The sequence below is a fragment of the Suncus etruscus genome, chromosome 3 (assembly GCF_024139225.1).
Source record: "Suncus etruscus isolate mSunEtr1 chromosome 3, mSunEtr1.pri.cur, whole genome shotgun sequence".
In the NCBI taxonomy this organism is placed as follows: domain Eukaryota; kingdom Metazoa; phylum Chordata; class Mammalia; order Eulipotyphla; family Soricidae; genus Suncus; species Suncus etruscus.
Genome location: NC_064850.1, coordinates 155,090,666 through 155,117,669, shown reverse-complemented (window position 1 = coordinate 155,117,669; position 27,004 = coordinate 155,090,666). Strand labels below are relative to the sequence as shown.

General features: G+C 36.6%; 1 protein-coding gene across 2 annotated transcripts in view; it reads left to right on the top strand.

Annotated features, from left to right (window-relative positions):
* The window catches only part of CHST9 (carbohydrate sulfotransferase 9), a 322,915-nt gene extending 296,796 nt beyond the window's left edge, over positions 1-26,119 (top strand). The window contains exon 2 of one of the 2 annotated variants that reach the window (XR_007493786.1): positions 24,905-24,984. Coding sequence is in view for 1 of the 2 variants with exons in the window: in XM_049769567.1 (XP_049625524.1) it covers positions 24,905-25,981 (1,077 nt within the window). In the remaining variant the exon portion in view is untranslated. Of the gene's footprint in view, positions 1-24,904 lie in introns of both variants that reach the window. The other variant, XM_049769567.1, reaches the window with a different exon arrangement.
* Positions 26,120-27,004: the final 885 nt, after the last annotated feature.

Genomic DNA, 27,004 nt, shown 5'->3' with positions numbered 1-27,004 from the left:
ATTGATAAGTAATCTCTGTAGAAGCATAATATTATTCATGAGAATAAAATCATATCTGGTTTAATATTTCAATCACTCAGATACAAAACATAAGTTTTCAATAAGTTGTTAGTCACTAGTAGACAGAAGAATTTGCCCTGTATACTGAACTACTGAAACTACTGAACTACTACTACGTTTGCTCCTGTACACTGAACTTCTAAAACCTGGTTTGGTTTTAGTGGGGGGTAAGGGATGGATTTGGGCAATTTCCAGGTGGTGTTCAAGAACTACTTACTCTATGCTCAGGAGTGACTCCTAAAGGTGCTCAAAGAACCATACGTCATACTAGGATTCACACTAGGTTTGGTCACATGCAAGGCAAAAATACCTTTACCCCTGTACTATCTTTATAATCCAAGATTTTTTGTTTTGTTTGGGGACCACACCAGGCAGTTCACAGGGTTTACTCATGGCTCTGCACTCAGTAATCACTCCTGACAGTGATTGAGGTATCATATTAGGTGCTGAGGATCAAATCCAGATTGGCCTCATGCAAGGCAAACACCCTACCCAGTGTACTATCAAACCCCAGAATTGTATAAGGCGAGCGGTGGGGCCTTGGTAATGCCCTTCTTTTTTCCAGGGAAGAAATCAACTCAGAAGCAGAAAGGATAAACTAACACTGTCCAAGGTCCCTATAAACAATGGTCACATAGTCAAAGTAATGAAGGGCTGGAAAAGCAGAAACACAGTTATTTTATTTTTAGTCCTTTTCTTAATTTCCTTTAGAACATTCAACAGTTCGCTTGAGGCAAATCATGGGCTGCAGATATTTTTGTCTTGAATATAAAATGGCAGTACCATACCATTCATTGCTGTTATTTCAGGATATAGTGGATTTTTACATCTACATTTTAAATGGGGTTTCATTACTTAGCACTAGTCTCAACAAAATAGCCAGGCAGTTAAGATGTAATTTTGACTTAAAGAGTTTCCCTTTGTGAGTTGAGCTCTAAGAAAGCTAGTAAACACCCCACCTTCTAATTCTCTTTTTAGATTACCTTCTTGAATCAGAAGCTGTTCTTTCAAAAAGCTTGCCGATTTATGAGACTTTTTTTCCAAAAGCTTGAAAGCAACCGTGAACAGATAAAAAAAAATACTGGCACTAATGGTGCTTAACTAAAGAGTATTTATAAAAGATGATCTTTATTAAAGGTCAGATGGCTTCATAGAAAATACTTAGTTGTAAATGTCAAAGAACTGAAACTAACCTTTTTAGTTGGAAAGCAAGGAAATTAAAATATTATGTTGAGATTGGAGAAATAATATAGAATTTAGGAGCTTGCCTTGCACACAGCCAACCTGGGTTTAATCCCCAGTATACCATATACCACCCCCAAGCATTTTCAGGAGTGATTCTTGAGTGCGGAGCTAGGAGTAAGCACCAGGTATGGACCCCCAAAAATATGTTTGTGTATATATAATGTAAGTGTCTATACAAATAGGCAATAGACTATAGAAATATTTTAAGTCAAAAAAATAAAGGGAGATGGGGCATTGGTGGTGGGAATGTTGCACTGGTGGAAGGGAGGTGTTCTTTTTGTGACTGAAATCCAACTATAGTCATATTTGTAATACGGTATTCAAATAAAGATTTAAAAAATCATAAAAAATAATAAGAAAGCATCCCTCACATATTTTAAAAAGCATGAAACAATGAGAAGAAATAAAGAAATAGAAGAAATAAAGTGGTTGGAATAAAGAAAATTGTTTATTAGACAAACACTGAAAAATCTATTAGCAATCAAATATGCAGATGGTTCTCACTGAAACACTCAAGTCTTCAGAATAATTGTGACCAATATCTATGCTAGTCACTCCATGCTCCATATCATTTATTTGTCACAACAACCCTATGAGAGTGTAAAATTAATTTTCTTTTTATAGAAATGGAAACACACCTTTGAATGATCTAATAATTGTTCAACTCCCACTGTGTTTAGCACCAAATTAATAATCATCCTCTTTCTGGGAGTAGGATCTAAGCAAATTTACATAAAATTATCTCATTTAAACCTCACAGCAGTAACTCTGTGAGCCTGGAACAAGTCAAGAGAGTCAGGATACCGTGGTAAGCAGCCCAAAAATAGCAGAATGGGTGGAGGCCTTCTGGCTCAAGTGCCAGCACCAACCGTTGCTCTGTTTTGTTTTAGGACCACCTCTAAACAAAGTGTGTACCAAGTAAGGTGCTTTCTTGCCTTACGTCCAGTCAACCTGGGTTTGATTTGATAGACTTCCTCAAACACTGTCAGGACTCCTGATCCCTGAGCACAAAGCCAAGAGTGAGTTCTGTGCACTGCTGGTTGTGTTCTCTCCCTCCAAATTATTTTGCGGAGTTAGAGAGCTGCTGAATGGTTGAGTTGGTACCGGAACAAGGTACATCCCATTTTCTCTTTGCTGTTTTGTATTAACACTGCTTATTCTGGCATTTATTCTATTTATTAAGTAATGCCTCCTAGGACACTTCCAAATAAGTTGCTAGACACCATCACCAAAATATTTGGCCATGAGACCCAAAAATAAAGGTATTTATGATGTGATGGTGCTTTTTTTTTCCCCAAGGAATTTTAATTATTATGAAAAGCATATACTCACTCTGAGATTCCCATTGAGCATTAAATTACTTTTTTTTAATTAAGTAAGTGAAAATCAAGTGAATCTGGTCTAAGAAAAATCTAATTGTCAGTTGAAAAGAGATTAAAAACTAAAAAAAAAAAAGTATACATTGGAATAATCTGTTGCCCACTGGCAATTTGCCTTAGCAGAGCCCAGAACAGAATTATCATGAACATAAAATGAGAATTGAAGTAGAAACATTATTTTCACCAACTATCTAATGTTCTTTTATTTTCCAGAAAATCACCTTCTAAAAACTCATTTCTAAATCTTTCACTGCTAGTAATAACTTGTCATTGTATATGTTATCTTAAAAGATACATAAGTGGGCTATTGAAACTGTGCTGGGAAAATGTAGTATCTATTTAAAAATTAAATTTGGAATAAAGGATATGGTTCAAGTAGTAAAGCATATGCTTTATTGGTGTAAGGACTCAGGTTCAACACAGCATGACCCCCAGTGTACCATCAGAAATTTGCCTCTTGATAATGAAAAAAAAATCCTTCAGTAACTAATGTAAGTGAATCATATAATCAAGATAATGGTAATGCACTAGGCTAGTTGGATTAAGTAAATAAATAGTTTTCTACCCTTCTACTACTTCTACTGTTTTTCTTCTTTTTATCTCTGTTTAATTTGTCTAATCAAATCCTTTCCAACTTTTACCTGAAGGTGACTAGAGGGTAACTGAATTTTTCAACTTAGTAGATGTTGTGAGCAAATAAAAAAAAATGTTTCTAAATATTCACACACACACACACACACACACACACACACACACACACACAATTAGCCAAGTTCTACCAGCCAAAACCAATATTCAATTACCCAATTACTAACTTTATGTTGAACGTTTTTCTTTCACTAAAATTAGAGCTATTATCAGAAAGAGTCAGAGTCCATTTTTCATCATATTTGAATATGCTCTTAAGATAAAACTTTTTTCAACTTTGCTTTACTCATGCTATTCTTTTTCCTTATGATAAATATATGAATGGAGGGCTCAAGTGAAAATTTTATCTTCTGAAATAATTTTGAAGAAATACTGAAATAAGTCAATATTTGAAGTAAAAATTGTTTGTTGACATTGTGATTTGTTTTTGTTTGTTTGGGTTGGGTTGGGTTTTGGGGGGGGCCACACCCAGTGTTGTGCAGGGATTATTCCTGGCTCTGCACTTGGAAATTCCTCCTGGCAAGTTCAGGGGATCATACAGAATGCCAGGGATTCAGCCCGGGTCTGTCCCGGATTATCAGTTCATCAGTGTACAAGGCAAATGCCCTACCATTGTGCTATCATTCTGGCCCCTGACATTGTGTTTTAAAAATTAGGGGTTAGCCCTTACACCTATATTAATTGCAGCACTATTTACCATAGCAAGACTCTGGAAACAGCCAAGATACCCTTCAACAGATGAATGGCTAAAGAAACTGTGGTACATATACACAATGGAATATTATGCAGCTGTCAGGAAAGATGAAGTCATGAAATTTTCCTATACATGGATATACATGGAATCTATTATGCTGAGTGAAATAAGTCAGAGAGAGAGAGAGAAAGACACAGAATGGTCTCACTCATCTATGGGTTTTAAGAAAAATGAAAGATATTCTTGCAATATTAATTTTCAGGCACAAAAGAGAAAAGAGCTGGAAGTTACAGCTCACCTCATGAAGCTCACCACAAACAGGGATGAGTTTAGTTAGAGAAATAACTACATTTTGAACTATCCTAATAATGAGAGTGTATGAGGGAAATAGAAAGCCTGTCTGGAGTACAGGTGGGGGTTGGGAGGGGAGGAGGGAGATTTGGGACATTGGTGATGGGAATGTTGCACTGGTGATGGGTGGTGTTCTTTACATGACTGAAACCCAAACACAATCATGTATGTAATAAAGTTGTTTAAGTGAAAAAAAAGATTTAAAAAAAAGAAAAAAAAAGAAGTTCTTGGGAGCTGCTACTTCCACCTTGTGGTTAAGGTGAGGGGGAAAAAATTAGGGATTAAGGGATCAGAAATTTTATAGTATATACCTAATATAAGCTATATTCTTACAATGAGGTAGATTTCTCTATTGCCTTTTAGAAAACTAAAACACTTCTAAAAATCTGAACAGTTTAAACTTCACTATTTCTAACATTTGACCACAAAAATTATTTTAAAAAGCTGCCTCTCTTCCTTACCCCAAATTTTTAATGACCCATAATAACAAACCAGTTCTATATAATCCACAAACCTGTGTGTATATATGTAAATATGTAGTTTTAGACCACACAGAACATGTCCATATCCATTAATGCATTTCCATGATGCTGTGTGTATCTGCATTTCACTGAAGAAATGCTCCTTTGATCCTCATCAGAACCTCAAGAGCAAAAGAAAGTGCCCTGGGGAGTTTTTTTTTATCTCTCATTAAAGAAAGGTAAGCCACTTATCTCTTTTAATATGCATAAATTGAGGCCAATTTTATTCAAACTTCATTTTATAAAGTACTACTTATCAGAGAACAAATTTCTGGGAAGGAAAAGAAATACAAATGAGCAGTGAAAATTCAAAAGTGCCAGTAAGAATCCCAGTGAAAGCTACATTGTCTTTATTATCCTTAATGTGGAAAAACTTATTATGCACAGAAGTGTTACATTACATGCTGTGGTCCATCATCAAACAAGGGTGAAATAAACAAGATTCGTCACTGTTTCATCACTGGTATGTGCCTTGCTTCAAAATGTATTAAGAGGAAATATTTTCATCATACTATTACTGGCTAATTCAATTAGGCCAATGTTCTGTGGATGTGGAATAATATAATTTACTACATTGAATGATTAGCCAATCAGAATTCTCTCATTTTCTAAGCAATGGATTGACTAAAATGTGACCATAAACAAAATAGATTTTATTAGACATAATCTACTTTGTAAACAAATGAAATTAATTCTTTGCCTGACCTAAAGCTTTGAAAATGAAAGACCCAAATTGAACACATGCTTCCAATTTTGGTTCTGTTACTAAGATGACACTTAATATAAAAGTTATAATTTAGCTTCCCCTCAAGTATTCCATACTTGAGAGTAAATGACTCTTAGAAATATGTTCATCACCAGATGGGAGTCACTTATGGCCTCATAAACTCCAAAGCAAGTGAAATTATCTCAGCAAAATAGAAAAATTACAAGAAAGCCTCATCTGGTTATCTCAGAAATGATTAATGCATTGCATATTGGTTCAGTGGTGCAATTAATATTGACAGGTCATCAACCTTCTTTGTAGAAGAGAAATTCTAAAGAGATGAATGCTCGTGTTGTATATTTTTAATCAATCAATAAGCAATTTCAACACATGCCCTATGTTTAGAATTGTGCTTTAGTGCTATGGTGAATGTGGAAGTGCCGTTGCCGTGATCTAAAGAGATTTCTCTGTTAGAGTAGACAAATAAATACCTTAAACACTGCAATGAACAGCAATTAGAAAGAGTGCTGTTGCTGGCCTTTTTATTGCCAGATAGTATGAAAAATGTAGGAATTAGGAAAAGTAAATAATCAATTAAAAGAAGTCATGGAAAAATCATGGAGAACTTTGAATACCACAGTTCTTCCAATTTGATACAACAGAAAGTGTAATGTGTAACGACACTGAATATTTTACGGTTAAAAAATGACCAAGAAAAATGTTAGGGGCTGGAGAGATAGCACAGAGGTAGGACATTTGCCTTGCAAGCAGCCGACCCAGGACCAACGGTGGTTCAAATCCCGGCATCCCATATGGTCCCCCATGCCTGCCAGGAGAGATTTCTGAGCTCAAAGGCAGGAGTAACCCCTGAGAGCAGCCATGTGTGGCCCCAAAACCAAACAACAACAACAACAATAATAATAATAATGATAATAATAAGTTACTGTAGAATTTTATTAAAACCTCACCTTTTACCTTCCTTTTTGTTCTTTTAGAATTCTAGCCATCAACCTTTCTCCATAATGTTCTGATTAACTCTTACTTCTGCTCTTGTTAGCCTCTTCCACTTTCCACTGATTGACTAGCAGAGACACTTATGAGATATCAATTACATATGTCCCTGTGAACTACCATAGCTTCACCAATTGTAACCAATTGTAACCAATTGTAACTGATGAAATCCAAAGTCCATGCATGTCATGAATCCTCACGCTCTGATTTTCTTGTGCGATCTTGGCCTGCAAACTTTGATTTCATCTTGTATTTTTGGACACTTCTTTTTTGGGGGCGGGTGGACCACAGCTAATGATGGGCCATACCTAATGATTCTCAGGGGTTACTCCTGGCTATGCGCTCAGAAATCGCTCCTGGCCTGGGGGACCATATGGGACTCCGAGGGATCAAACCTCAGTCCATCCTGGGCTAGCGCTGGCAAGGCAGACACCCACCCTACTGACTGTGCCACAGCTCTAGGGGTCTCAAACTAGCGTGCCGCAAAAAGCCCTCCGTACAAAATTTTGTGGCCCTACCCTAGAGGAATCTTTTATTGTTTTGTTTTGTTTTAATTGTTTGGGTCACACAGCCCAATGTTCAAGACTTACTACTGACTTTGCACTCAAGGATCACCCCAACTTTGCCTCCTGCAGCCCCCAGGTAAATTGAGTTTGAGACCCCTGAATCGGATTCATTAAAGAATCAGACTGGTCAGTTCTCTGGCCTGCCTCCTGGCTAGGAGAAGGTTCTTTCAACTTCTCTCTACCTAAAATACTCTGTTCCCAGATCATGGTTTCTTTTTTGTCAGTTAAATCACTGCTCAAGCAGCTTCTCCTCAGACACATCTTCCCTGGACATCAAATCGATGTAACCCACTAGAACCCATCTCTCCCTGCTGTTCGTGTGCTTTATTCCCATCAAAAATTTTCTCATTCAGTTTTTCTGAAGGTAGATAATTATGCATTATTATCTACAAAGAGATAGTTCCATGAGACTAGGTCCTTTGTCAGGGTAACTTTCCCCTCTAGCATTGCTTAATTTATTCTGCTAGCAGGCTATGACAGTAGCTGGGCATGTGGGGGGAAAGTGTCTGAGCTGAAAGTTAGAATAAAAAACACTGAAGAAATGCTGAATACATGAGTTTAGTTGGTGTTATAAAATGGGAAATGAGAGAATAATTTAAGAAGAGGATTAACATAGGGTCCCCAGGGTACTGCAGAAAGATGATAATGACTTCGGTAGATACATAAAAGTTGTGGTTAAAAGCTACAAGTAACTACCTTCAGACATTATATATATATTACTCCACCTATTCTCAAAACTTCATCAGGCAAGTATTGTTATCTTCATTTCACAGATGAGTCCTTGAATCAAATACCCACCAGCTGTTTGTGTCCAGCCTTACTGAATAAAATTAACTTAGTAGTAAATCATTGATCTGAGGTCAATTGACAGTGTGGATAAAATACGAATGGAATGAAATTATACAAAATATAGTATTTATAGTAATATCCATCCCACATCTCAAGTTACTGACCTGAAGGGAGACTGCAATCTATGTCTACTAACCTACTTTGACACACAGAAATTCTTTTGTAAATTGGTCTATACACCCATGGACCATCAAATTTGCCTTTCTTATACTGCAGCTATGAAGGGTTAGAGGCTAGAAATAACTTCAAGGAGATATTAAACAGAAAAGTGATTGGATAAAGGTGGGAGATAAAATTATTGGAGCAGAATAATACAGTAAATGATTGCCTGATAGGTAATATTACCCCAGAAAAAAATGTTTAAGTCCATCTTTTTGGCATCCATATTGCAAGTTAGTACCTGGAACATGAAAACTCAACTTAACTTAAAATGAGTTCTCTAGTAGAATCTCTGATGAGGTTCCCTACTAAAACCTCTCTACTAATAATAAGCTGATAATAAGCTAGTCAAGAACTGTCTCCAATTATGGGGAACCCTAAGAAAATTCCATCTAGAAGGCCTGTGGAGTAGAAGATTAGATGGCCTGTGGAGTAGAAGAAGATTAGGAGCCACACCCAGTAGTGCAAAGGGCTTTATTCTGGGTTCTTGATTCAGAGATCACTCTTGAAGGTACTCTGGGGACCATATGGAATGCTGGAGATCAAATCAGGTCAGAACAAGCATACAGGGAAAGCATCCTACTCTATGCATTGTTGATCTGGCTGAATCTTACCATTTTAAAGAAAATAAAGTTAATAAGTTATGATGCATTTCTGAGCAAGGAATGCCAAGATGTATTTGTTCCTTCACCCAGGAGATTAGACTTATTGTGAGAAATGAGGACTGATGATGAGTACTTGAAAGGCCTTTGCAACTCTGTTACTTGCATGATTTTCATGTCTATAAATAAATTTGGAAGAAGAAGCCCAGTAGCATCGCTGTACAAAAGAATCATGCTTAAATGTCAACATCAGCACCTACTACTGTCACTGTTTCTATCATAGTTGCCAATACTATTCCCAGGGCTGACATAGATTTTGACTAGTAGTTAGTGGGTTGGAAAGGAAACAGTTTTCCAGTATATGTTATTTCCTCAGACTTGGGCTTCCCAAGCTCCACCCGCACCCCATCCACCACCCCACCCCTACTCCCCGGCAAAGAAACAAAACCGAGGGACCTACACCACTCGCCTGTCCGTAACAAGTTATGTATATTATGTATGTTATTTGCATTTGCTGAGACTGGGCTGCAGGTGGCAGGCTGCCCTCTGTGATCCTCCAAAGTCCAGTAGGAATTTCTCTGAGGAAGGAAGTTGGACAAGCACTGAATATGCTCAGCCTTGGGCTAAGGGATCAGGAACCAACTGTGCAGCTCATACTTAGGCTTAGAAGAAAGGGGACCAAAAGGAGAAGGTCATCAATGCATCTCAGTAACCATTTCAATAGATTTTACAGGCCCAATAAAGTCATCCTCAAAAGAAACAACTTTAGTTTGAAATTAACCTCCCCCAAGACCCTTGTACCAACATCAAAACTTTCAAGCTTAGAATGAATTAAATAAACTGGATGCGTGAAATACAACCATATAAATATCCACTTAGTTATCATTTTGTTTTCCTAGGATCCCTTCACTCTGTTCTCCTCATTTACTTTCCCTAGTAGCCTCTCTGTCCAGCTTTACTGTGACTTTGTCTTATATTCTTCATTTAGCTCCCATTTCAAGCTGGAATCCCAATAATAAACTCCTCTTAGGATCTCCATGGTCTTATCTCTGTCATATATCATCCTCTCTTCCTAACATGGGGACCAAGTAACCCAAAGTAGACCCAACAAGTAAGTTGCTTGTTTTCTCTAGATTGAGAAGATTAGGCCAAGCTTTGAGGCAACCCTGCTGAAAGCTGAGTTGTCAAAATTGCAGGCAACATGAGTCAGAATGGAGTCGGTGTCACTCAGAAGTGCTGACACAGGCAAATCTGATCTGGGTTTGGCAGATGCTTTACTAAGACAAATGAAATGTGCTCCTGACAGTGTCCCTGCTGCTCTCACAGTTGGCATTACTACTGCCTGAGCTCAAGTAATTTTGGATGAATGGGCAGTGGGTGTGGAAGAAACTGGTCTCTTTTCTGGGACTGAATTCTCACCTTAACATTTTGAAAATTCCATGACATATCTAGCTAACTTGCAATTACACCGATCTAATTCTCAAAAGACTAAACTTTCCCTGATATTAGAAGACTAATAGTTTAACATAGTTTTCATAAATTAATCAAACAAGAGAATCTGGATGATCTGATTAATCAATCTTCAACAAATGGCCAAAGTCGTCAGATTGGGAGATTTTCGGTAAAGATTTGATCTTACGCTGCAGGGGAGTACAGGGTGGTTGACTGAGAGAGACCCCTGGGATACTGGTGGAGAGAGGCAGATACTCTGGTAACAGGTGTGATGTTGAAATGATGCATGCATAAAAAGAATAATTAATAGTAATGTAATCCTGGTATCTCAATAAAAATGATAAAAAATTAAAGTGTTCAGTTCAGTGTTCTCAGTCTGAAATGATTGTTCCAGACGAAGGTAAGGTAAGGTGCTTGCCTTAATTGTAGCTGATCCAGGTTTTATGTAAGGCACCAATTTTTGGTCTACCAACCTTCACCAGGAGTGATCTCTGAACACAGAACCAAGAGTAAGCCCTGAACACTGTAAGACATAGCCCAAATAACAAACCCAAATTCAGTGTTCGCTCTACTTTGCTGATTAATCTAAGTGCCAGAGATTGCTAGATGTGTTATAGCTTTTTCCTCTTTTGCATTCCCATGGAAGCACCTCAACTCTGATACTCCCTAACTTCCTGGCATTCCCAAATCTAATCTTATTTCATGAACTCATTTTGCGGTGAAAATCATTAGGCCCATAACTGTGCCTTTCATCCCCTTAAAATATTTTTTTACTTTATTTAAAGAAAAGGCATCACATAGTTGAAATAGATGACCAAAATACATTTGTTTCCAGGTACGTAAGAGCATATTTATTTAAAAAAAATAGAAAAAAATTAAAAGTAAAAGAAAGAAAAATAAAAATGAAAAAGAAAGAAAATCTTTTTTTTTTAATTTTTATTTTGATCATAATGGCTTACATATCTTTCACAGTAGTATTTTAGGTACATATTAACACTGAATCAGGGGAATACCCATCACCAAATTTGTCCTCCCCCCATCCCTGTTCCCTTTCTGCAATTCATATACCCCACCATCACCCACGAGGCTGCTAGAGTAGGTGGTCCCCTCCTTGTCTAGCTTACAATTGTGATCATATATCTGCTTGGTCCTGGTATCCTCCTTTGTTTCCCCCTCTATTTAAGAGGCAGAGCTAGATAAATCGAGTTATGTGATTTTGTTTGAAGGAAAGAAAAGCAATAGATTGGGGTACAAAATAATAATAAAAAAAAGTCAAATTTGCTGAAAATACGTGGAGTCCTTCTAGAGAGAAAAAGAGAGAAAATCTAAGAAATACAGTAGCAAGCATATTTGTAAAAAATTATTGTATCTCCAATACAATGGCAGAAGATTTAGAAAGTTCTGTTGTTAGCTGTCCATTCTGTTAAATTGGTGTGTTTCTATAAGGATAAGTGTATTAAACTAATGAAGTTGTACAAAAATTCAAAGCACTATTACTGATACCTTGGCTTTTAAGAGTGTGTCCTCAGCTGCCAGGCCTCCTGGCAAGCCTATGTGATAATAGCCCAAATAAAAGTGTACCTAAAGTTTGGTCAGATGGCTTATGGTTTTGATTACAGCTGCCAGGCTTCCTGGAGGTGGTCCTACACTCCCTCCAACAAGCCCTGGTTATATCAGCTCAAAAACCAGTTTGCCTAAAGTTTGGGCAGACTGATGTCCCCAAAGAGAATTGTAGAGGAGTAGTAAAGCAGGTCCATTGACAAAACCATGATTCTAGGTGATAGAGGCAGCAGGCATGGCTTAGGCAGGTCAGGACCTTGTCCTGCCCTTCCCTCCCGAGATTTCTAGCTTTCTGCCACCTGGCCAATGTACCCATGATTTTTCACAGCTCCATTTACACCTCATTTAAGAAGAGTGAAACTGGCCTGGTATGAACCTCAAAAAATATTCTTACTTAAGCACTTAAAAGGGCAGCCAGATCCATTTTACTCCACCATGATCCTGAAAAACAGAACAAAAGCTTCCTAGCCATTGTACTCTTACAGTGGGGGTGTTAAGCCAGGTGCCTTGACCTTTACTTCTCCAGAACTCTCTCAGACGTAATATAATTGTTCATCTTCAGTGCAAAAAGGGAAGAGGCTATTGGACATATTATAATTTTAGAAGACTGAACACCAACCTGAAAATATTCAACAACCGTGTTCTGGCCTAGAGCTATAGTTCAAGTGTTGGAACACATACCTAGCATGCTCAAGGACCGGAGTTTGATTCCAACACTTTATGGCCCCATAACTAAAATAGACTCTACACTCCACTGGTTATGCTCCTCAAAGTGTTAGGAGGAAGTTCTTGAACCCAATTTCCCTGGATCCAAGCTGTAGGATGATAAAATAATAATAATAATAATAATAATGAAATTACCAGGACCAAGATGATTTAGGCAGAGCAAAGTCAGTTTATTGAAAGAAAGTCTGCTGGCCAGACTGACATAGCAGAATACTTCAAAAAGAGAGACTCAACTAGCATTCTTAGAGGACACTTTTTATCTGAGATAATTCAGGCAGGAAACTTCTGCTTTCTATAGTTATCTAGCTCTGGGAGAAGGCAAGCAAGAACATATATCAAATTTGAAGGAGAAATTAAATTGTATATAAAATATTCCAAGTCAACTACATAAAAAGGATAAAAAAATACATAGAATAATTTATATCAACTATGGAATGTTCTAAGACAATCATATAAAGATAATAAAATATACATAAAACAATTTTAACCTCATCCCAAAAAGGAAAATTGTGACCAATTCTAGGAATTGGGTAGAAAAGACATATGTTTTGCTTGGCCAGGTTGCCAGGCCAGGTTGCCAGGCCAGTTCAGAAAACAATGGAGTAAAATGAAGTGATAGTTGGGTTCACTAGAGTCTGCTGTTTGCAGCTAATTATCTGAGTAAGAGAGTCTCAGTCTGCTCAGAAATTGAAATGGGGCATTAAGCTAAGCATCTTTTTAAGGGACCTTCGGTAGATCACTTCACCCCTCATTAATATTTTTATAATTACATATCTAAAAATCTGGTATTAGTATTCTAAAAGACATTCACTATGGGGCCAGAGTGGTGGCACAAGCGGTAAGGCATTTGCCTTGCACGCACTAACCTAGGATGGACTGCGGTTCGATCCCCCAGCGTCCCATATGGTCCCCCAAGCCAGGAGAGATTTCTGGGTGCATAGCCAGAAGTAAGCCCTGAGAATCACCAGATAAGGCCAAAAACCAAAAAAAAAAAAAGATTGTATGCCAGAACTAATTAACCAAATTTTGTTATTCTCATCAACATTTGGTAGGTATTGTTGTATTTTACTTTTTACTATGCTCATTAAGTTTTGTATTTATTTTTTTAAAAAAAGGCAATAACAACAGGGTTCTTTGCCAAATAAAATTTTCTGGTATGAAGTTAGAGAACTAGATAATGTTCTCGCTTCCCCAATGGCTTTAGGAAATTTATTACTCAAGCTGTCTTTTATTTATTTATGTATAAATTTATAATCCAATGAGTAGTTAAAATTTGCAGCCAAAATCAAGGAGAAGATAAAATGATAATTCTATAAAAAATATTGACCCCTTTAAGGAGAGGCTTTATGTATATACATTAAGATTATTTCTTTCTTCAACTTCGGATCTTTCCAAACAGCACCGTCCTGTTTTCAATTGAAACTTCCATTCAACATTTATATTGTGCAACAGTCGTCATGGTTGTTGATTTGGGAGTTTTAAAGGGAAAAATAGGAATTAGATTTAAAATTGTAAGGAACTGGCAAAAAAAAAAGTCATAATTTCAATCCTTTAAATACAAAATGAACATGGAAATTAGCTTCTTGGATGAAGCTGAATAGCCTCACTAAAGAAACTTGATATGTATTTAAGTAGTTTAAATGTTTTGAGGATTGCAGCTTATAAAGAACAAAATTCACTAGTTTCTTATTCCTTTCTAGCCCCAAGTGGTTCTTTTATTTTTTCTGTTACCAATAATTATACCCTCTCTCTTTTATGCCATTTTCTGTCTCTGCCTTCTACCTCCGCTTTAGTAATTTTTCTCTTTCCCATGTTTGTGTCTCTGTATTTTTATCCTTTATTTATACTTATCTTCACTGAACATTTAGCATAATCTCTTAAATCTGATAAGTGTTTGGAGAAATCTGAGGGAAATAGACATTCACCAGAAAATACATGTCCCAATGCACTGCTCAATAAAAAAAAGTTTATTCAAAAAGTTTATAATAATTCCTATTATGTATTGAGAACAAACTAAAATAGTCTTTAGACTGTGTCCTATAAATCAGTTAATCTACAAGATAAATGCTCTTATTATTCTCACTTTAAAGACAAGGAAGTTTAAGAGATGAAAAAACTAAAGCACTAGGCTTATAGGACTGAACAATTCAGGTTCTAACTACTGTGCTCTCTTGTGACAGGACTATGCTGGGTGAATAATTCACCTCAATTAATTTAATGGACATCAATTTAATTGCACTGCAGCTACAAAAAGCAATAAATGACTGTGACTGAAATTTGAAACAGTTTTAGTAATAGCTGTATTATTTAGCAAGTTACTGAAATTCTCTGCCATTCAACTTCTTAATCTGTATAATGAGTGTATTAGCATCTCATCTTCAGATTGATGCAGAGATTAAATCAGTTTGTCCTATGTCCTGGCCTTTTAATTAGGAAAAAAAAAAGAGAGAAGAATATTGTCAGGGAGAAAAAAGAAGTCACAGCAACATGAAACTGAATGATTTATATGGCATATGCATTCTCCAAGAAATCTTCCCTAACCTCAAGCTGGGATTTCCTCAAGTATATTTTCCTAGAACTTTATTCATTCTTTCTCTATCTTAACATCTCCCACAAGTGCAGCAATTCTTTTTTTTTTTTTTTTTTTGAGTCTCCCTTTCTGACCCTTTTCCTTTTCCTCAGTCTATCAGCCTTGAATCAATTGCACAATATTATTCTTTTGGTTTGGGGACCACAACCAGTGGTGCTCAGGGGTTATTCCTAGCTTTGTGTTCAGGAAGCACTCCTAGTACTCTCAGGGAATCATATGGGATGCTGGGGGTCAAACCTGGGTAAGCCTCATGGAAGACAAGCACCCTACTTGTTATTCTAGCACTGCAGCAGAGTTGATAATATTTTTGATGTTCATTCATGGCAATATACAATGGCATTTTTTATATGCCTGACTCAAAATGGCAGGAATGGTGAGTTATCTAGACTAGTTCTTCAGAACCCAGAATTTTAGCCATCACCTCTAACAGGCTAAATGTAAATACCCAGATTTAGCATCATAATATTGCCATTCTAGTCTTTTGAGTGTATCTCAACTGAAATGATCTTGGATTTGAAATCCTAAATATACACAAATATCCCTTAATATGCTCCACATTTTCTCTTTCTGGGAAAAGTGGAGGCTTTTTTCATAATTCCTTTGTCTCTGTTCTTCCCAGTCTGAGCATTTTTCTAAATTTGTTTCACATGGTTCCATTTTCTTCATTCTGCCCAATTGTGCTAGTTCCTCTCCTAAAAATTCCAGATGGAATTCACAGTATCTTCTCAGATGCTAAATGTTTATTACAAGTCCTTGCCTTTTTTGAAGCTCCCTGTCACTTGTGATAAAATACAGATTCTACATGTGGTCAAGGCCTGGAATGAATGCAAATCCTGCCTGCCTCTCCATATCTAGTTCAACACGGGGTCTCTCAAATTCATCTCAGTTCTTATATCCTTAGGAAATTTGCCCACCCCCCATATACCTTCCCAAAAATGAACGTTTTTAGTGTATTAATTCAATGTGACTTATAAAGTTATTTATGACTGGGTTTCACAAATACAATGTTTCAACACCAGTTCTTTTTCCAGGGTCCACTTCCACCAATGTCCCCTCCTGTTTCCCTCCCACAAGCCCACCCCACCCCCTCTATGAGAGAAACTTTTTTATCTGTAACTTTAGATATTATGGTTTATGATACTATTGCCAATAAGGTTTCATGCAAACACTATTACAGTTCTGACTCCCACTTCCGATTTCCAAGTGCATTGCTTCCTACTGAGAAATAGTTCTCTTTTTTTTTTACCCTTCACCAGTGCAACATTCCCATCATCAATGTCCCAAGTGTCCCTCCTCCTCACCCCACACTGGCCTGTACTCTACACAGGCTTTCTACTTCCCTCATTTAGTCACATTTTGTTATGATGGTTCTCAGTGTAATTATTTCTGTGACAGCACCCATCATTCTCTGTGGTGAGCTTCATGTCATGAGCTGGACCTTCCAGTCCTCCTCTCTTTTGTCTCTAATAATCATTGCACAAATGTCTTTTCTTTTTCTCAAAACACATGAGAAATAGTCCTCATGTTCACCATTCTGTTATCTTTGGGTATTTGGTTTTTTTTTAACAATATCTTTATTTAAACACTGTGATTACAAACAATTGTTTTTTGTTGGGGTCTTCCACCTTTAGGTATTTGTTATTTCACTACTATGTTACATTACATCTTGCATATGAGAGATCAATCTGTGTCATTCTCTCTCCTAACTAACTTTACTCAACATGATACTCTCCAGATTCATCCATATTATAACAAATTGCATGATTTTCTTTTCTTGTGGCTGCATCTGTTCTCCAAAATACCTCATAGAATATCTTAAGCATCATTTTACTATATACTCTTATTACTTTTTTTAAAAATAGAATGCTTATATTTACCAGCCTTGTTAAATTCTGGCACACTGAAGAGTCCCAAAATGTTTGTTTTATTTTGTTTTGAAACAACACCTGGTGATGCTCAGAACTTACTCATGACTGTGCTCAGGGATCACTCCTTGTGGTGTTCAAGGGACCATATAGGGATTGAAACAAGGCTAGTTTCATGCAAGACAAGCATGATTAGTCCTGGTACTACCTCCTCAGCTCAAAAGACCAGAAATTTATCTTTCTCCTTTATGAAGTGCCAAACAACATAGAGTAGTTGCTCAATACTTGTTGCTAAATGAATGAATGAATGAATGAATGAATGAACAATTAAGTCCTGAAGTCAATATTGTTTCTATCAACCTCACAATAGCAGATAAGGCCTTACAAAGCATCATAAAGCCTCATTTGAGCATCATAAAGCCAGTGTGAGTTGTCTGAATAATTGGCAGTGCCGGAATAAAATTGTACTTAATTAAATTTAAGATATGTGTTCATGCATGACAATAAGAAAGAATCTCTACATTTATTAGATTGCACAGTGACCTTCAGTAAAATTAAACACCTAATTTTAAGTTAAACAACTAACTTTAATAGCTACCTAGAATAAAACATATAATGCTAGATAGAGAAGTTAAAACTCAGACAAGGTTATACTCATTCTCCCAATTCTGCTCTCTAAGCTTCCTGGCATACAACTGAAACTCTTGCTGCTATGGCAGTAGATAAGATTGTTGTGTGTTCATTTGCCCAATATATTTCTTGTATTTCTCCCAATCAGAATATTTATTCCAAGGACCACATTTGTATTATACATTTCATTCTTGACATCTAGTATAGCACTTGATAGTAGCAGACTTTTTGTGAGTTGGATAGGTAAGAGGAAGAGTAATTAATTGCAGAGTTAAAAAACAAAGTTTTCAGATTTCCTCCATAATTAACAAACACTCAAAACTTCTGTTATCTTTGTTAAATATTTTTAATGTTTATTTAAATTTGGGCCACACTCGGTGACACTCAGGAGTTACTCCTGGCTATGGCTCCTGGCTTGTGGGACCATATGGGACACTGGGGCATCAAACCGCGGTCGTCCTAGGTCAGCTGCATGCAAAGCAAAGGCCCTACCGTAGTTGCACCAGCGCTCTGGCCCCTAAATGTTTATTTTTTTAATCTGTAGTTATATCTTTCAGCTAGTGTTACAATTAATAGCTCTCTCAAAAGGTTGAGGTTTAGTTTTCTGTTATAGTTTACAATTTAGCTGTGACTAAAGAATTTTGCCATGAGAAGGTCAAATAACAATTTATGCTAAAATGAAATGACTTTGTTCAGAGGAGATACAGACTCAGTTCTTTGTCACTGGGTGGTCTTCAAGAAGAAAACAAATTATAAATCAGTCTAAGAAATCTGGAAAGTTCCCAAAAGAGGGAAAAGGGAAAATGTGGGAGAATGCTGAGAGCCTGCTGGTAATTGGGAACCTGTAAGGGCCAGAATATAAGGTGACAAGTGACAGGAGGAACAGGCTGCCAAGGCCAGCTAAGAAAATGGGACCATCATTTACAGATTGTTGAGCTGGTACCAAATTTTAAAGGGAAAAAAAGATGTTTTAAAACTATTAATTTGGTCATAATTTTCAAGATTAATTAGGAGGATACTAAAGAATATCTAAGAGAGATAAGTTTTATAAACTTTTCAAAGACATTACATGTAAATTAACAAAATTTCTACAGCATCTCTCAGATTTTGAGAGAATGGCTAGGATGTAAATGCAACAATTTCTGAATTAAATAATATACAAAAGGAGCCTTTTTGGGGAGAAACAGGATAAATTTGGCATAATACGCATTTGCCTGAGGCAGAATCAGAATGAAATGCCCAAAAGAAAAATGGAGTGTAAGCATTTTTCTCTTGCGATTCTGAAGAGGTAGTGATAATAGAAATTCATTGACATAAACCTACATTTCAAACAGCATGGACCTTTATTTTTCATAATCCAAAGCTCTCAGTTATATGAAGGCACGATTGTAACTGAAAGCAACTGGAGTTGAGGTAGGAGTGAAGAAGGCTGCCAGCACATGTTCAAATGGCTCTTGTGAGTAATGGTGAAATAGGAGTAAGGGTAGAAGACGTAATGAATATCCAACAAGAAGCCTCAAGAGGTAGTCTTAGTCTAGAGAATCAACCCTTGACGAGTGCCTGTATCATAAATAAGTGCACTTGCTCGTATACCCACATTCCCTTCCATCCCCCATCTTGATTTAGTCAAGAGTGAGGAAACTGATCAGAAATAAATGTAAGAATCTGACATTAATTTTTGAGCAATGAGCTTGCAAAAGTTGGAGATAGATTTAAAAAAAAAGATACCTCCCTTCAGTAGAGTACTTGCCATCATTTTCTAATATATTTACACCCACCATATTTACTATCCTTTTTCTTTGGTACTATGAGACAAATGTATTTTTCTTCTATTTGTTTTGGGGAGTCAACTGTGAGATCTATGAGTCTAGATTACTGGCAAGTTAGAGGTTCTGGAACAGCATTGAATGACTTTGAACAAATCTGATTTGGCAGCAGGTGAGGCTTTTCTTTTTCTTCTTTTTTATTTTCTTTTTTATTTTTTTTTTTTTTTGTCAAGCAACTCTCCATGTACCCATTTTGTTTGTTTTATCTTTTGCCAAAGATTTGTTTGAATACATATTTTCAGCACCGTGACAAGGATTGATATATTATTTGTCTAAGTTAACCCTTTCCTTTCAATGAGTATTGTTTTCCTTTAATACTGTTATACAAAAACTGTTTGAAATTTTATCATTAAATTATAATCACACTTACTTAGTTGACAACTATTTATTGGTTATCTTTATGGTCCAAGAGCTGTGCTCTGGGGCCAGAGAGATCGCATAGCAGGTAGGGTTTTTGCTTTGCATAGACTGACCCAGGTTCTTTATTCCTGGCATCTCATATCTCTTCTCCCACTCCCTGGAGCCTGCCAGGAATAATTTCTTAGTGCAGAGCCAGGAGTAAACCCAGAGCACGGCCAGGTATAGCCTCCTGAAAAAATTAACAAAAATATTAAAAATGTTAAATAAAATACCTGTGCTGTATACCAGAGATCCATCAGAGAGCAAGAACAAAGCTTCAAGTTCTCATGTTCTGATGCAGTAGAGAAGAAATAAACTGTATAGTGACCACAGAGAGCTGGGGAAGTAGTAATGTGTCAAAGGTACATTCCTCGAATGCAAAGACAAAGTTTTATTTATGGCATTTTATACCCTACAACATCTTGGTGACCCCCAAATGCCATTGAACCCAATAAATAATTGTATTATTGAACCTGAGCATTGGACAGGTTAACCCAAATAACTGAGTATCACCACCAGTACTCTCCAAGGTCCCTGTGCAATAGTAAAGTGTGGGTAGGCCATTGGTAAACAGCTGGGTTCAGTCCTCAGCACCCTGAGCACTTCTAGGAGTGATCCTTGAATGCAGAGCCATGAATAAACCCTGAGCACTATCAGGTGTGGCCCAAAACAAACCAAATTTTCAAGATACAACATGAAATTAAATAAATGGAAACATTTACCATTGTGATTTATGCTATGAGTAAAACTGAAAAGGTTCTTTGGGAATAAATATCAGAAAGCAATATAATTTTAAAAAAATAGACAGGAAATACATTCTTGCAAATAGGATCTTCAGGGCCCTAATGGAAGTAGAATCATTCATGTGGCTAATAAGAGCTGGGATAATGTATAGAAAGTGGGAAAAATTACAAAATTAAAAGCAATTTAAGGTAGAAAACAGTTTCCAAGAGACTATACTGTAGTGAATGCATTTGGACATACAGCTGAGATAGGCTCAATCCACGGCACCTTATATTATCTTCTTGGCCCATTAAGTGTGATCCCTGAGTACAGCTGAGTATGTCCCAAAAACTAATAAATAAATGATGGGGATAGAGGCAAGTTAAAGGTAATATTGGCTCTGGTGAGTTAAAGGTCGGTTAAAATAATAAATATTCCTATTAAAGATGAACTAATCAAGAGCAAAGCATCTGTTTCATCTGTTTGTATTGGAAGTCACTCCACATAATGATAAAAGTGGAGATGGAGTAAAGTTTGAATTATAGCTGGACTATTCAGTGGAAACTATGGGAAGGTCAGTAGTAAATTTAAAGACACTGGGAGTGCAATAGTAAATATACTAATATCTGTTTACATATAATCTGAATATTTTAGATATACCTATCCTATAGGAAACTTTTCCATTGCTCCCTAAACCTCTATACTTGTGGCACCAGCATATCATTTATTTATTCATTTTCCAGTAATATGCTGACAATCTTATATGTATATTATTGACCAATCTTTTTTACTTTTTTCAAGCATGTGTTATTCAGAAACTTGAAAAGATTCCCTAGTTTAGAGTAAAAGCTAAAGTCTGACAATTCTCAATCTATTCAGAGAATTTTATCTTATAAATCTAGTCTTTGTTTTTTTCCATCATCCAGTCTCTGAGACCGTTATAAGAGGAAGCAATCAATGAGGGTAGGTGGTACTTAGTCTGATTCATCCATGATAAAGAAACAAACTTTTTATTCTACTTTTAATAAACTTTAGTCAGCAAAATATCAAATAGATTTTTCAAGTTCCTAGACATTCTGAATTTGGAAAGAAGCAGAGTTCTCAGGCATGTATGAAATTCTACATGATTATAGTTTCTGACTGTGAGAAATTAATTAAAAAAATAAATTTGCCCCATACCGGAGCCTTTCTCCCTAGCCTGGGGAGTGCTGGGAGGCTTAGCAAGCCTCCAGCCATCCTTGTCTTTTTCCCCTTACTCCAGGCCTTCCCTGGGTGCCAGCTCAGATGGCCAGAAGTGGGTTCAGGTGGACTCTTAGTGGTCCTCAGGCTTCCCCCCTCCCTCCGTTCTCCAGGGGGGAGGTGCATGGGGAGGAGGGCAGGCAGACATCTGATTTGCGGTTTCCTCTTTGATTCTGGAGACCAGCTCTTGCCAGGTATGGGGTTTGGGGAGGCCCCATACCGGAGCCCTTCTCCCTGGCCTGGGGAGTGCTGGGAGGCTTGGCAGGCCCCCAGCTGTCCCCCTTTTTCTCCCTTGAACTTCAGGCCTTCCCTGGGCGCAGATCTAGGTGGACTCTATAGGGGTCAACAGGCTTTCCCCCTGCCTCTCCCTACACTAATGGAATGCGCTTTGGGAGGAGGACGGGCCGTTCTAACAGTGGTTTATGTTAGGACAGTCACTGGAATTTTTTTCTCCTTGTTTTCCTATTGATAGTATTATATGCATATATTTTATATATCCATAGCATCCATCTTGTATTGTGACTTTGATACTGCCCTACAAATCTCATTTCTAATATTTTACTGCCTCAGTCCCAACACTTATTTCCACCCATCTTCCCATGTAGGTGCAGCTCATGACATGAAGCTCACCACATAGAGTGATAAGTGCAGTTAGAGAAATAACTACACTGAAAACTATCATAATAATGTGAATGAATGAGGGAAAAAGAAAGCCTATCTCAAGTACAGGTGTGGGTGGGGTGGGGAGTAGGTAGATCCGGGAAATTGGTGGTGGGAATCCTGCCCTGGTGAAGGGGGGTGTTCTTTACATGACTGTAATCATACAACAATTATATTTGTAATCACTGTGTTTAAATAAAGATAATTGATTAAAAATGAATTTTCCAAAGTGGGGATGGCAAACGCAATTTTTTGCAAGTGCTTAGTAAACTAGAGTGATCACGAGGATTATACAATTATTATTGGCTTCTGTTTTAAGCTGAATGTTATGACTTTGAATGTCCTACGTATTATAGAATGCTCTCAGTAATCACAACCAAATAAAATTACATTTTGTTTTTATAATAAATCAATTATTTAATTGAATCACCATGAGATTAACAGTTATATTTTGATTTAGTTTCAGGTATGCAGTGTAAAACACCCTTCACAGGAAAAACATCCTTCACAATTTCTGCAACCAATGTCCCCAGTTTCCTGCCCATCCTCACTCCTGCCTGCCTCTCTTCCTTTTTTTCTTTGAAATACTGTGGTTTGAAATACTGTCACTGAAGGGAGATCATGCATATCACTTTATCTCTTTCAGCATCCAGTTCTTGTCCAGAGTGATCATTTCCAACTATCATTGTCATAGCGGTCCCTTCTCTGCCCCTTTTGCACTCCCCAGCTATTTCTGGCAAGTTTCCTACCAGGGACTGGATTTTCCTGGCCCTTGTCTCTATTGTCTTTGGATATTATTACCATACTACCTTTATTTTTATATCCCACAAATAAGTGTGATCATTCTATGTCTATTCCTCTTCTTCTGACTCATTTCATTTTCCATAATGCTTTCCATATCCATCCATGTATAAACAAATTCCATTACTTCATTTTTCCAAACAGCTGCATAGTATTTCATTGTGTCATTGTGCCATAGTTACTTTATTCATTCACCTGTTGTGTACTTGTGTTGTTTCCAGATTCTGGAAACTGTAAATAATGCTGCAATGAACATAGGAGTGCAGAGGGCTTTTCTGCATTTGTTTTGGGCCCCTAGGGTATATTCCTTAAAGTGGTATTGCTGGTTCTTATGGAAGCTCAATTTCTTGGTTTTTTATTTATTTTTTTTGTTTTGTTTTTATGGGTTTTTTTTGAGGAATATCTGATTTTTCAAAAAGGCTGGATCAGTCAACATTCCCACCAACGAGGCAGGAGTGGTAGGGCTTGCAAGCAGACAGCCCAGGATAGACCTGGGTTCAATTCCTGGCATCTCATATGGTCCTCAGAGCCTGCCAGAAATGATTTCTGAGTGCAGAGCCAGGAGTAACCCCTGAGCATTGCTGGGTATGGCCCCAAAACCAAAATAAATAAATAAATATACATTCCCACCTACAATGAATGAGTCTTTTTCTACTCATATCTGTGCCAGCTCTAGATGTTCTTGTTCTTCTTGATGTGTGCCAGTTTCTGTAGTTTGAGATATCTAATTGTTGTTTTTATTTGCATCTCCATGATAATGTGAAGCATTTTTTTCATGTGACTTTTGTCTATCTGTATTTCTTCTTTGAAGAAGTTTGTGTGGTCTCATTTTGAAGTGATTCGATGCTTTTTCTTTGTTAAGCTGTACAAGTGCTTTAAAGATCTTAGATATTAACCCCTTATCAGATGGGGTTTGGGTGAGTAGTTTCTCCCATTCTAAAGGCAGTCTTGGTATCCTACTCACTGTTTCCTTTGAGGTTCAGAATAACTATTGCATTTTGTATCTACATTCAGAGGCACTAAGTAAATCAGTGCAGAAAGATAATAGACTCCTTAGTAGCTCAAGAATCAATGGTTTAATGATTATTTTGCATTCTATTACAATACAAATTTCAGTTGAAATTTCAGGGCCCTTCTATTCTAACAATGGCCTTCTGAGTTTTAGTTGGTTAAGGATTATGAAGATGGTTGATTATGGGTATTTTTGCACTTGGTATAGTTATATGTTTTATCAACATAGATGAAAAGATTAAAAAACTAATATTGAACTTGCTAAGATTATAATTCAAATCATTAACTAGTGGTATCATCCCTATAATGTTCAGTTTAATGTGAAAAAGCCATTAATGCCATGCAGCATGTTAATATTAAATGATTAGTACCATAGAAGTAAGCTAAATACATAAAAATAAAACACTTTAGTTTAAAATTATGCATGAATACCATTTTTCATTATTATGTTGCATTTGAAAACCCTTACAACAAAATGTCTAATATATTTTGTTTTGCTAAATTATTCTGGAAACATGCATGACATATGCCCTACTTGATAGCACTTTAAAACCAATAAGTTAAGATCTTTATTTAGTATACCTACATTTATTCTTATGCTTTCAGCATTTTTCCATCTCTGTTTTAACAGAACCCCCAGTTTCACTTGCAAGAGCATCTGAAGGAAAACTTACTCACCTCTGGAAGTCCTATTAGGGCTTTAACCAAGACCAGCAACCTACAGGGGAAGGATGAAGCTTTGACTAAAACTAAAGAGTCACCAACAATTAAATTGATTGAAAAACATCAAAGATCTAATAATATTTTTAAATTCAGTGAAATAAATTGGTCTGCGAACATTCACCCTTTAAACAAAAGTCTAGTCCAAGATAACAAGTGGAAGAAAACAGATATGATTCAAGAAAAACGCAGGTCATTCCTTCAGGAATTTTGCAAGAAATATGGTGGGTTGAGCCAACTTCAATCACGTCTTTTTCATGCAGTATCCAGGATTTATGTAGAAGATAAACACAAAGTGTTATATTGTGAAGTACCCAAAGTAGGCTGTTCCAACTGGAAAAGGATTCTAATGGTACTAAATGGATTGGCTTCCTCTACATACAACATTTCCCATGATGCTGTCCACTCTAGGAAGTATTTAAAAAAATTAGATAGCTTTGACTTAAAGGGGATATATATGCGTTTAAATACTTACACCAAAGCTGTGTTTGTTCGTGATCCCATGGAAAGATTAGTATCAGCATTCAGGGACAAATTTGAACATCCCAATAATTACTATCATCCAGTATTTGGGAAGGCAATTATAAAGAAATACCGGCCAAATGCCTATGAAGAAGGTTTAAATAATGGATCTGGAGTCAAATTCAAGGAATTTGTCCAATATTTGTTGGATTCCCACCGTCCAGTAGGAATGGACATTCATTGGGAAAAGGTCAGCAAACTCTGTTATCCATGTTTGATCAACTATGATTTTTTAGGGAAATATGAAACTTTGGAAGAGGATGCCAATTATTTTTTACAGCTGATTGGTGCTCCAAAAGAGCTGAAATTTCCAAACTTTAAGGATAGACACTCTTCTGATGAAAGAACTAATGCTCAAGTTGTCAGACAATACTTAAAAGACCTGACTACAACTGAAAGACAATTAATCTATGAATTTTACTACTTAGACTATTTAATGTTTAATTATACAAGCCCATTTTTGTAGTTTGTCTATATTTTCTAAAACTATGTATTTACTTCATAATGATGGCTTCAAATCAACTACTATAATTTTGCTATAATTCTGTTTGAAAGAAATCTAACTAAATACAGTTGTCTTGATTTAATGAAAACTTTCACCATATTGTATAACACCAATTGGCACAAACTTATAGGAAAATTACCTACATGTAAACAACTTGATTTGTTAAAAAATGTTCGGCAAAGAGCTGTTTTGCATTATGGATTGTATTATAAAAGCAATAACCTAGCCAGCTGCTACATAAACTACAACAGCTTTCTGCAATGGTAGAAAAGGGGAACTGAAAAAGCATGTGTATCTGTCTACATTTTATAATTTGCTATCTTATGTGCATGGATATGTTTTTAGCAGTCTGTGGTATATTAATCAAACAATGGAGAGTTTTCTTACACTCTGGAAATCTATTAACAGTAATGCTACATCAACTTTGAAATAATATATTGAACCTGGGTATTTTGCTTTAGATTGGAAGACACTGTATGATTTACAAAAATATATTACTTTAAAAAAACTAGATAAGGCTATGTTTTTCTATATTCAACAGCCAAAAATAATTCACAACGTGTTAAGATCAAAGCAAAAAATACGGGCCTCCCCTTCCACAGAACTTGAGGGACTTGATTTTGTTTTATTTGGAGTCTGCTAGTACAGAGACAAAGGGAACACAACCCTGGGTCACAATTTCTAAGTCAAGCAGTTTAGAAGTTTAAGCCTCATCAGATAGTAATGTTCTCCTAATTCTTGTGTAATTGGGCAGGAGGAAAATTGTTTCAGGATGCAATAATCAACAAAAACAAAAGTTGTCACTCTGACTATACGCCTCAAATAATAACAAGGCCTTAAAAGAATATTATTTGAATCAAAGTATTATGTGCTAGCTCTATATGTGGAATTTCTCCTAAGAATAGCTTTTGTTTTCAGTCTGATTATTTAGTCTGGTATGAGTTTTTAAGAGTTCATTTCAAATATAAGTTAGATTTTAGAGAA